Source organism: Cynoglossus semilaevis, chromosome 19 (assembly GCF_000523025.1).
Source record: "Cynoglossus semilaevis isolate Cse_v1.0 chromosome 19, Cse_v1.0, whole genome shotgun sequence".
In the NCBI taxonomy this organism is placed as follows: Eukaryota; Metazoa; Chordata; class Actinopteri; order Pleuronectiformes; family Cynoglossidae; genus Cynoglossus; species Cynoglossus semilaevis.
This window is the reverse complement of record NC_024325.1, coordinates 15,610,330-15,622,467: the sequence shown is the minus strand read 5'-3', so window position 1 is coordinate 15,622,467 and position 12,138 is coordinate 15,610,330. Positions and strand designations below refer to the sequence as shown.

The following is a 12,138-nucleotide window of genomic DNA, read 5'->3' as shown; positions in this document are numbered from 1 at the left end:
TCCTCCCCCCTGCTTCCTAAAAAACAAGAACCATGAATAAATCATGTTTATGTCCACATGTCATCTCTGCAGCAAAAGGTCATGAGTTGTTTCAGAGCGTGGGAAGACTGGGCCATATACCCCCAGCCTTATCTCATCCACCTGCAGAACATCTTTCTGGGCTTCGTTGCAGCAGAGGAGGAGCCGACGGAGACGGCAGAGGTCAGATCTCACCCTTTACTTTATTACTTTATATCAGTGGAAGGAGACGGTGATCAACGTGTTGTGTTATAGTCATCATTGACCCACGAGACGTGGTTACTGTGACCAAGGTTAGAAGAAAAAAATTAAAAGTTTTAGTGGTCAACATTTCAGGCAGAAATCGTGGTGAAATAATTTGAAGTTTGATTAAATAAAATAAAGGGACACACTATAATATACAACTGTAACCCATTTGACATTTGGCCAATAGAAATGAAGACATTATTGCCCAGTAATCTGTTGGATTATCACTAATTAAGTTGCTAACACTGAGTCAGTGTTTAATTTTTTACTGCACCTGTAAAACCTGTTAATCTGTTAATCTGTTAAGACATTATTGCCCAGTAATCTGTTGGATAAGGTTAGAAGAAAAAGCTAACAAGACATTATTGCCCAGTAATCTGTTGGATCTGTAAAACCTGTTAATCTGTTAATCTGTTAATCTCCTGAACTAAAGGCTTGAAAATTACCTGAAATTACCTTTAATAAACAAGAAGTCCATGTTTTTCTGATGAAATATTCATACATAATGAAATCAAGTGGGCCAGATTCAGCCGCCCCAGCAAGCCAGGTTTGACCCATGGGCCGTATGTTTGACACCCCTGGTCTGGTCTGTCTGATCGACTGCTGCTTCATTCCGTGAATCTGTGTCGTTTAGAGTTAGTCTAAAGAACACTTTAACGAGGGGGTGTGTTGTGATTTAGAAGTTCTCTTCCGGTTCCTCTGTGCAGGTGGAGTCCTTCGACCTGGACGGAGCGCCGATGGACGGCTCACGCATCCATGGCGTTCCTCTGGACAGAGCCGTGGCGGAGGACCTGGACGGCTGCCCTCTGGGCTGGGACCCTCTGGACGGAGTCCCTGTTGATGACATCGACGGTCTCCCTCTAGGGGTCGCCAATGATGACATTGATGGAATGCCCTGTGAGTAATGAGCACCACCTTCTGTCTGTATCTGGTATCAGCCGTCTGTCCAGGACAGATGTCGTGGATCAATACTGAACGGAACAAAATGGTTCTTAAAAACACGCTGGGTTTTTAGTTGAATTACCAGGAATCTCTTTTGAGTTTATGAGATTTTGCAGTGTTTGTTGTGTAAATAGAAAAACAACAGATACCAGCATCACATACTGGTATTTTATTTTGACACAGTGTGAAAATACTGGCAAAACACACACAACGTAGTGATCATTTTCAGGGTCAAAGTGTCAGTGCATCATGTGAATCATCTAAAGAGTTCATTTCATCACCAGGTGCAATCTTTAAATTCTTTGCATAACTCCATCTTTGACTTTTATTTTTTTTTAAATTCTTTGCATAACTCCATCTTTAACTTTTATTTAATTTGGTCCTCTGTACAGCAGAGCAGAGCCGTACACTTTTTTTTTTTTTTTTACATCATTATTCTAATAACCAGATGTTAAAACAGTGTTTAGACCAGTGGTACACAAACCACTGGTGGCACTTTAACTCCCTCTAGTGGTACTTGGGGGAAGTTTATTCCTTATAGGATTATTATTTGAATCAGATATTTGAGGTCCACTGATTAAGAGGACCTGACCTTGGCCTAATCAACTCGTCTTTTTTGTCCACAGTGGACGACAGCAGCGTCCCTCTCTCCAGGATGCCTCTGTCCAAGTGGGAGAAGATCGGTGATAGTAAAGGTATGGGTCAGAAAATATCAGGGATGAACTGAGTCCACATTAGTCACGTCTGTTGTCTGTAAGTTTTTTAAGGTCAAACACCTGATAGCATACTGTATCATTACAGCGCCATCTACAGTCAGTCCTGGCTCATTCTAATTCTGTATTTTCTCCTGACCTCCTGCTCATCTGTGTCCACCGTCTTTTCAGTCAAGACCGACTCTAAGTGGGACTCGGTGTTAGAAGAGAATGAAGATGATGCAAATGAAAGGTACGCCCCCTTGTGGCTGTTTTAAGATTTAGTTAATAATGTTGAAAAAGGATGTGTTTAGAGTTTAAGTTTTTTTTTTTACCACATATTTCTACCATGTAATGAAGCAGTAACTGATGGTAATTTGATATTCACTCACAGACGTTATGTAAACATATTTCTCCTCTTCTTTGTTGTGGAAACAGCACCAACTCACAGGACAGTGACGAGGACTCGGAGAGCGATGGCGCCGATGAGCCGTCCAAATATCACAGCGCTGATTTCCAAAGCTCCTTAAGAAGTTTCCAGATGTCTGAGAGCAAGAGGAAGAGGCTGAGAGAACTGGAGGTCAGTACGTCACAGCTGACGTCTCCAACACGTCCAACTTAGAAAAAACTAGTTCTGCTGGAATAAAATGTGTTCTGGATGTTTCTGACACAGGTTAAAGTTATGAAGTTCCAGGACGAGCTAGAATCTGGGAAAAAGTCCAGGAAGTCTGGAATGACTATTCAGCAACAGGTGGAGCTCTTCAGGAACAAGCTGCTGGAGTCGGTAGGTTCCTGCATCTGTCTAACTGTTGCTTAAGAGTTTATTTAAAAAAAAAAAAAAAGTTTTTATTATGACAAGTCACAGAAGCTGCCGGTTTGAGTGTTAGCGCGAGTTACAAAAACCAGATTCCGTTCCTTCCTTCTTTCCTTCATCTGTTCTACTTTACTGACCAACACCTGTGTTTTTACCTCACCTGCCAAAGGAGTTCAAAAAAGATGAAGACCTGAACCAGGAAACGCCGTCCAAGTCCAAAAGCAGGTCAAAGGAGGACAGACGGGAAAGAGAGAAAGGCAGAAGAAGTGAGGACGGAGACAGGAAAACAGGACGGAGCAGAGAGTCCGACGACAAGACTCCGAAGTCCGGGAGCATTTCACCCTCAAGGCAAGTGTCAGAAACTACATTTCCACATGACACACTGTACAGAGGCGTTGATTTGTAGTCACTTCATCACTTCCTCCTGACGTGACAGGAAAAGGTCTCCCAAGTGGTCCAAACGTTCCCGATCTCCGTCTCCAGACCGGAAGACGGCGAAGTCTAAATCCCGTTCCCCGCACCGGTCTCACAAGAAGACGAAGAAAAGCAAACACTGACTTTCACACATTTTTCTTTCAACCCCCCAAAAAAAAACAAAACAAAAAAAAAAACCTTCTCACCCACTTCATGTCTCTTTTGTATCATGAAGCTTGAAGAAAACTGTAACTAATTAAATCTATTTTTGTTTTAATATTTGTTTTTAAAAGAACAAACCAGAGACGTTGACGTAAAAACTAATAACAGCTCGTGGTGTGTTTGTTTGTGTGTGTGTGTGAGAGAGAGAGAGAGAGAGTGAGTGACGTTGACAATGTTTAACAAGCTTCAAGGTGAAACACTTTAGGGTGGAGTTACTACAAAGTGAGACAGTAAAAAGTATGCGAAGTGAGGGTGAATTTATTATACTATTTTATTGAAGGAAATGTGCTTCTTTTTTTCTCTTTTTTTTTAAAGAAATGTATCAAAAGTTGTGTGAAAACTGAAGACGCTCAGCCCAGTTCTTTGTTCTGTGAGCAGATTTCTCTGTATAATATTTTGTGTTTGCTGCTGAAATGTTGGACAATTTAAGGTTAAAGAGTTTGAGTGACGTGACAGGAGCTGGATTAAGAAAAGCAGTGGAGGATTAAGAGGCACAGACGTTTGGTGAACGACGTTTTTCCAAAACTGTACGGGTCACGTTTGTGACGTGGGACTGAAAGTGTCTCACACCTGTGAGGAGTTAATTTTCTTAAATCTAGTGAGGTGCTCAAACCGTTAACTGAACAGCGCCATCGTCAGGGCAGATTTAGTTTCTGTTCAAACCGCACCAAAAGTTTGGCATTTCTCTGGATATTTTGTCTCCTCCTGATGCCAAACCATTCACAGTTGCTTGGTAATAAAAAATAAACTCAGAAATGTTACAGTGAACCAAGTCGTGGTCAGTTTTAGAAAGTCTTTTTTTTCTCTTTTTTTTTTCGGTCCCCTGTTGTCCTGAAAGTGAGCGCCAGACAGTTTGTTTGTAGTCCCGGAGCAATAACCATTAGGTAGTTAGGAGACGATTAGTGACACCTGGTGTACAGTTCAGGATCTGCAGGACAAAATGTCCTCTTGATGAGGAGACAGGAAAACCTCAGTACTTCTTGACGTTGATGAAAACCTTGATGGCTCCAGTGAAATCTGCAGAGAGGAGAACCTCGGTGTGATCCGTCTTCAGGGCTCCTGTGGGAGAACAGAAAGGTCTTAGAGCACTGAGAGGACGAGATGCTGGGAGTCACGTCACCTCATCTCAGAGGAACACTGACCTGAGGGGAAGGTCTGAGAGTCCGTGGAGTCCAGGCTCTGACACTCGGCCTCCGGCATCTCTGCTCCGCACTCCTGTGGCACGATGAGTCCTGGGTGTGGTGCGAAAATGGCCGAGGTGACCACCGCGTTGTGTGCTGAAAAAGGTGAGTGCAGCTTTAACACCTCAAACCACAGATATAACGCCAACACTACGGTTGTTTGTTTGTTTACAACCCATTTTTTTCTACAGCATTAAATTTGACATTTGCTCTGCTCGGTCTGAGCCGACGTCTGCAGACCTAAAAACTCTGGAATATTGCCTTAACCTTTCCCATCAATATCAGGCAGAGCTGGTTGGTCGACTATGAGCAGTGACACAGCTAAAAAAAAAAGTGATCAACAGAACAGAACAGAGGCTGGGACTGGAACCAGCAACCCATCCACACTAAAGCCTGACCCTGTAACCAATAGACAAACTTGACTATTTAGTAAAAAGTAGTTTAAGTAAAGCCTAGTTTCTGAGCTAGTCCCCCCCCATCACTTTACTCTGCTGATGTTTACTGAAAAGTTAATAATTCCTAACTTTCTGCTTGTTTAGTAATTGGCGGTGAGGTTACCTTTAATTCTTTCCCAGAAGTCATTGCGGTCCCGTCGTACAGAAGTGAACTTGCTCAGGTCGTGGTAAGTACTCCAGATGTACACGTACCTATCCTCTGACCCGCTGACGATGAAGGAATAGTCGTGGCTAAAGGGGAAAAAAAGAAATTTCAGTTAACGGCCCATGGAGATTTAAAGCAAAACGATGAAGGAATAGTCGTGGCTAAAGGAAAAAAAAATTATAATTTTTTCAGATAACAGCCCGTGGAGACATAAAGCAACATCTCTGTAGGTGGCGCTGCGGATCATTTAACATCCATCAACTGAAGTACAAGTCGGAGTTACCTGAAGCTGGCTTTGATCTGGCTGCTGCTGTTGACGTAACCTTTGTACTTCATGGACAGAGACAAGTCCCTCAGGTCGTAGAGGCGGACGCGGGAGTCGTTTGACGTCACCAATATCTGTGTGGACAAACCCGGTTACAGCGACCTGCATCGCCGTCTGTGACGGTGGTGTGCATCGCCGTCTGTTGACGGTGTGTGCGGAGTGGAAACGTCAGTGTTACCTTGTTCTCTCCGGGTAGAGGTTCGATGCCGGTGATCTTACGTCCCACCTTGTTCCTGCCTCGGGTGGACCGCACGTGAATTTGTGTGTGGTATTTAAGGCGCTGAGTCACGCAGAAGCACAAGAACAAGAACGTGTTTCATAAACGCCGTGATGACAGAGAAGTCGCGATTAAAGACGTGTCGCGTTGTTACCTCCGTGTCGTAGAAAATACATCTCCCGTCGTAGGTGCCGATCACAGCGTATTTCCCATTTTGGCAGAAGTTGGCGGCGGTGATGAGACGCGTCTGACCGTCCACCTCGTTCCAGAGCGCCACCTTTTTGTCCGGAATGTTCCACAGCCGTAACTTTCCATCAAGAGAGCCGCTCAAAAAGTACCTGTCGTCCTGAGGAACCGGAATAAAGTGTTACTATAAATACAGAGCTGTGGGGGGTGAGAATGAATAGACGTCTGAGTTTTGCTGAGATCAGTAATAAAAGGCGAGCGCGTCGACTCACCCTGGGATGAAAAGCAATGGCTGTGACAAAATCAATGTGCTGAAAGCAGCAGAGACATTCTCTCCTGGAGATGTGCCACAATCGGACAGTTTTATCCATGGAGGAGGAGAGCAGGAAAAAGTTCTGGAGGAAGACGAGGAAACAATGGAAGATGACATAAGAGTGACACCAGGAGCCAGAAATAGTACAAAAAGTGACGAACAAAAGAGGAGGAGATGTCTCACCTTGGACCAGGACAGGTCCAACAGATCGGCAGTGTGACCCTTGTACTTGCAGAAAGGAACCTGACGGAACGGAGCGTTCCTGTCTTCTGTGTCGGGATCTTCTGGAACACAACTGGCCTGAAAAAAGAAGAACGGCAAAACTATTATAGTGATGAATGCAATAATAAAAGGCGAGCGCGTCGACTCACCCTGGGATGAAAAGCAATGGCTGTGACAAAATCAATGTGCTGAAAGCAGCAGAGACATTCTCTCCTGGAGATGTGCCACAATCGGACAGTTTTATCCATGGAGGAGGAGAGCAGGAAAAAGTTCTGGAGGAAGACGAGGAAACAATGGAAGATGACATAAGAGTGACACCAGGAGCCAGAAATAGTACAAAAAGTGACGAACAAAAGAGCAGGAGATGTCTCACCTTGGACCAGGACAGGTCCAACAGATCGGCAGTGTGACCCTTGTACTTGCAGAAAGGAACCTGACGGAACGGAGCGTTCCTGTCTTCTGTGTCGGGATCTTCTGGAACACAACTGGCCTGAAAAAAGAAAAACGGCAAAACTATTATAGTGATGATGCAAAAGGGAAACTCGTCATAAAAAAACAACAAATAGTTTTTATAATTTTACTCACTCCTGGATCGGTGTCAGATTTAGAGGAGCACAGACTTTCCTGAGATGGAGAAGGTGAAACACGCCCTGGAGGAACGAAGAATTCATTCATTAAACTCCAAAGGTCTAAATCATATCCTCTAAACCAGCGGTTTCAAACTCCTGGCCCACGGTCCAGATACCAGGCCGTCAGCTCGTTTGAGTTTGAGACCCCCCCCACCCCTCCCCTTCTCGTTATCAGTGATGGCTTTACCTTCAGTGTTGTACTTTATTCTCATGTTGTTGAAATAATCAAAGGCAGTTTTTAGGACCCAGATGCGAACCACGTTATCTTGTCCTGCGGTGGCCAGCAGCCTCCCACAGTGGGAGAACTTCATGGTCCAAACAGCTCCCTGAGGAGACAGGAGACGCACCTTCATTTAAACCACTGCTGCGTGCTAAAAATGAAATGAAAAGAAACGCAAAGGTGCTCTCACCGTGTGCTCCCCACTTAGATCCTGCACAACCTTAATTTGATCAAAGTCAAACGGACCCTTGAAGCTGTGTGCGGCCTTGAACTTGGCAGGTCTGGTGTAAGGCATCCCCTCGTCATCGCTGGACGACGGATCGTCCTGGTCGGTGTGAAACACTGAGACCAACCAAAGGGAGAGAAGACACGGGCCGTCAGAAAAACTCTTCACACAGGCGGCCAAACATCAATGAAACATCAATGGACGTGTGCCTCGGTCTGATCATCTCGACTGCTCTGTAAAGGTCACGACCACCGGTTCAAACCAGATGAAAAGCACTACTCTCTGATGTAAACCTCTGGGGAGCGGCTGCACGTTAAGGTGGACTTCTAGAGTCAGTTTCTTTCACCTTCGTCACGAACACTTTTCACTTTGTTCACGGCCTTCTCTCCGTACTCCTCTGCCAGATGCTTGGCTTTCTTCACCGACTTGCCCAGGAACTTCTTCAGCTGGGTCCTGAGATGAAGAAGATGGTGAGCAGAGAGGACGAGGACGAGGACGAGGACGTCCGCTTCGACAAAGAGCTTTGACTCATACTTACGTTCTCTGTTTCAGTTTTCCTCCGTCCGTGTCGGACAGAGGAGCCGCAGGTTTGTCATCGTCATCCGACTGTGCTGCGTCATTGCTGTGTTGGTGGGAAAAAAAAGGAACTTGTCAACTTCCTCCTCAAAATAAAGTACAGCCACGTATTTTTACATTTGTCACCCTTCTGGTCAGTGTGGAAATAGATTTTTTTTAATGGACTCCAGGTGATTCCAGTTACACAGTGAATACGTGTGTTTTCACGTACGTGATGTACTCTTTGGTTCTCCTCATGATGTGCAGAGTGAGGGGGTTGATCCCAGCAGGAAGTTTCTCCTCCGCCTGGATCAGAGGGATCTCTTCACCAGTGTCCAGATTCTTGATCATCACACTCGCCAAGATTTCCTGTTTCACAACAAATAATGTGTTTTTTTAAAAAAAGTAATTCGAAGGAACGTTCTAGTGAATGAGGATTATCCTGGGCCTCTCACTTCGTCTGTCAGTTCTCTACCAGAGTTTGACCGTGGACGCTGTGGACCTGGGGTTTGTCCTCCGCTCTGGGACGACGCCTGGTCGTCCTCATTCTCCTAAATTAAAAAACCAAGAGGACAACACAGGTTAAGGTCCAGGTGTGATTCTACTTTTCTAACGGAGCAGAACCCCAGCCTCACTCACCTGTGCTGTCACCACCTTGTCTCCACTGGTGGCACTGGCCAGATCTAAGGAATGCTGCAGCTCCTTGGTTAAACTCCTGACTGTGCTGCTGGGAGACACCAGGCCTGAGGGCTCCAGAGGATCTCCACTGACAGAACTGACCATGGACACTGGGCAGTCGTGCAGAACAGAACACAGCGAGGTCAGTTGACAAACGCGTCTGTCAGTTAAACCATTTTTCTTTCTGTCTTGTCATTGTTTTGGTCAACTGTGATAAAACGCAGTTCAAAAACATTCATGGATTCAAAGAAACCAAACAAATCCTGTGGAGATAAAGATTTTTTTTTTCCCCCTACCGTCCAGTCCACTGGGCCTCTGCCACGATGGAGGAGGTGGTCTGGGTGGAGGGCCTCCGCTTGGAGGAGGTGGACGTGACGGAGGAGGCTTTTTGGTGCTGGCTACGATGTCTGGCTNCAGTGAACGGGCGCGGGGGTTTTGCAGGAAGGCTGGAGTCTGAATCAGCCGCTCTGTCTGCGAGCGACGCCTCGTCCAGGAGGTCAGCGGGGCTCTGCTCCTGCTCCCCTTCTCCGACCACAACAACCTCATACACGATACTCTGCCTGATGGTGCTGGTGATGTCGGGCGGCTGTACAACTTCATTCGACACCAGCGGTGAATCGGGCAGAACTACATGTTCGGGGACATCAGCCCCGTACGCTCCGTTGGTGGAATCCCTTTCCTGTCGTTCCTCTTGTCCGTCGACAAGCTGAGGTTCAACGGCTGGATCTGCCGCCTCCGCAGGAACTTCCTGAGCGTTTATCTCTGGCTCTTCCTTTGGCTCCGCTCCAGCTTTTCCATCAACATGTAGCTGATCCAACCGCTGAGCCACTTCACCAACCTCCTCGTCACCTCCCTTCTGACTCTCCTCGATGATGCTGTCAATGATCTGAGGAAAAAGGTGAAAATATTTATTCAAAGATTTTTTAAGCCTCTGTACAGATGACCTCAAAATACAAAAAGGTCTTAAATAAAAGCATGTTACATAAAAAATGTTTTATTAAAATTCTATTGAAACTAATTAAAAAAAACCATAGACACAACATAGAAATTTCTCACCTGTAGGGAATCGTCTTGATGAGCCTCAGGTGCAGCAGCAGCGCCGTTCACATCTTGTGTAGCATCGACTGAAAGCTGATGAAAAAGAAAATAATTCCATCTTCAGAGGAAATGACTCCATGTCCATTAACGACACTCACAGGGTTGGGTTACACACTGGGTTGATGGTTGTTGTTTTTTATTGGAGATGCTTACTTTCAGCTTTCTCAAAAGTCTCTATTTAGATGAGGGGGGGGGGGGGCGTAGATAGATCTTATGGACAAATGCTGTTTACCACTTCAGGAAGTGTTCAGTCGGGGGCAATTGTACAAACATAGTGTCCAGGAAACTGTCAGTTTCCAGGCTGCTGATGCATTAACCCAACAATGAAATCAAATGACTGAGGTCACAGTGAAAAGACAAACACATGAGGAACTCAGAAGTCTGAGCAGTGTCTACATTAACATAGAGTTTATGGCAAAACGAAAGATGTTCTTTTTCACCTTTAACCTTGCTGTAACTTTTATATTTTGGATAAATGAATCCCCAAATCTGAGGATCTTTTAGTCATTCAAAAGAGAATAGAACTTCCTTTGCTTAACATAAACAAATACTGTATGTATCATGCGGAAAGAAAAAGAAACCAATAACATTTCCACTCAAAAAGCACAGTCATTACTGCCCTTATTTCAAGAACAGTATCTATAAAAAACATACCTTAGGCAACGGAACGACAAACTTTGCAGGAGACCTAGAAAAGAGAAGAACAGAAATCAGACCAAATAATTCAGGAAGAAATAACTGAAGTCTAAACAGAAAGTGTTTATCATTATGACTGTCCTCTGTCTGCCCCCTCACTTTTGTCGTTTTAATTTACCACACAATTTAATTTAACACTACTGTCCTCTGTCTGCCCCCTCACTTTTTTCGTTTTAATTTACCAAAAACATTGACGGAAGAGAAGTTTGGAAAAAGAAAAAAAAGGTTTTTCTTTTCAGTGTATATGAATCATAGCACAAGGAATGATTATTAGGATGTAGAATCAGGTTATTTTAGGATAAACAAATGCTAACCTTTGGCGATAGGGGACAGTATTTACACTGTGGATAGATGGAATGTGTGTCTCTCTCATCCCTTCTTTAGTTTGAAATGTTGAAAGAATTTTAGAAAAGGCTTTGCTTTTGGCTGCATTTTTGTTGTTGTTTGTGAGCAGGGAGCCACGTTAAGTGTACAAAGAACAATAAAACAATAAAACAAGCCCTGAAGTCTATAACAGAAGACTGAATGTGACCAGAACTGAGAGATCTTTTAATGCATGTCCTAGGAAACCTGGATCCTGGTAAGAGAGCTTAACATTTTCGTTCTCAACTGTTTACCTTAGGCTAATTATTGACACTGTGGGTAAAACAAGCTGCTCTGAACACGTATGCTTTTCCTATAGGTTAATCTGATCCAGAACCTTTGTGGCCTTCAGGAAAAAAAAGAAAAGAAAGATAATTTCCCACTCTGTTATATTAACGGTGGGAAACTATTTGGTGGAACATGTTCCAACATAATAATGACAAAATGCTGCTCTTCCACTGTATGAGGAATAACATCATGTGATAGGTTGGACGGGTCCCTCCCTGCCTGTTAAACCGAGCCTCTGTGTCACTGTATAACAAAGACCTTAAACATTTGATGTACACAATAAAATAACTATGTTTTTATTATAATTGAATGTAGAGATAGCTGAGGTAAGGTTAGCTTTACTGGTCAAATTTTGTTATTCTGGTTGTAAACCAATGCGAAGTTGTCCATGTACATGTAAGCGTAGTCATGCAGGTTCAAACGTATGAAACAATCTAAAATAACAATAAATATTTGAAATATTTTCTTACACTTTAGGAGACGGGGAGAAATTGACGTCCTCTGCAGCATCATAAAATTCATCTGTGTCACTTGTATCCGACGCCATGCTAATGCTAATTTAGCTCGGCAGCTAATCTAAGTTCAAGTTGCCAGACACCTGTTTTAGGGCCGAACCATCATCACATTATTATCTTATTGATAATAATGTTGGAACGTCAATACCAAAAATCAGAACGTTGTGAAACAAAAAAAAAACCAAACACTTTCTCGTCCAACGTCACTCCATAATGTTCAACTTAATGATTTAGCACGACGCAATGCTAACTTAAGTAATTTAACCGTTTTAAAGATCTGTAGCTGTTGCTAATCAGCTTTTAGCGGTGCCCTTTTACTTTAACGACTCATTCTAGGAACGGTCTCTGCCATGTCACCAGGCGTTTTCTCTTTCACAACAACACTCTAATGATCAGCTGTCAATGCTAGGATAGCCTACGTTCGGCGACATAAACAAACCAGTGACAGGAATATCCACTTCAGCCTCAGTACAGAGGG

General features: G+C 44.0%; 2 protein-coding genes across 3 annotated transcripts in view; one reads left to right on the top strand and one right to left on the bottom strand.

Annotated features, from left to right (window-relative positions):
• The window catches only part of LOC103395556 (U2 snRNP-associated SURP motif-containing protein), a 20,720-nt gene extending 16,604 nt beyond the window's left edge, over positions 1 to 4,116 (top strand). For both annotated transcript variants that reach the window (XM_008333305.3, XM_025065500.1), the window contains 8 exons: positions 73 to 201; positions 972 to 1,161; positions 1,833 to 1,901; positions 2,091 to 2,151; positions 2,337 to 2,478; positions 2,572 to 2,682; positions 2,882 to 3,060; positions 3,149 to 4,116. In XM_008333305.3, the coding sequence (XP_008331527.1) occupies positions 73 to 201; positions 972 to 1,161; positions 1,833 to 1,901; positions 2,091 to 2,151; positions 2,337 to 2,478; positions 2,572 to 2,682; positions 2,882 to 3,060; positions 3,149 to 3,269 (1,002 nt within the window). In that variant the 3' untranslated portion in view covers positions 3,270 to 4,116. The remainder of the gene's footprint in view (positions 1 to 72; positions 202 to 971; positions 1,162 to 1,832; positions 1,902 to 2,090; positions 2,152 to 2,336; positions 2,479 to 2,571; positions 2,683 to 2,881; positions 3,061 to 3,148) is intronic.
• On the bottom strand, positions 3,605 to 12,138 carry wdr44 (WD repeat domain 44). The gene is given in 21 exon segments (XM_008333300.3): positions 3,605 to 4,407; positions 4,491 to 4,625; positions 5,088 to 5,215; positions 5,413 to 5,528; positions 5,633 to 5,734; positions 5,826 to 6,017; positions 6,542 to 6,664; positions 6,766 to 6,882; positions 6,978 to 7,042; positions 7,209 to 7,347; positions 7,432 to 7,583; positions 7,814 to 7,920; positions 8,006 to 8,089; positions 8,255 to 8,391; positions 8,478 to 8,573; positions 8,662 to 8,810; positions 8,997 to 9,115; positions 9,117 to 9,586; positions 9,757 to 9,831; positions 10,453 to 10,486; positions 11,616 to 12,138. Coding segments are annotated over 21 exon segments (2,706 nt in total). The 5' UTR covers positions 11,693 to 12,138; the 3' UTR covers positions 3,605 to 4,318.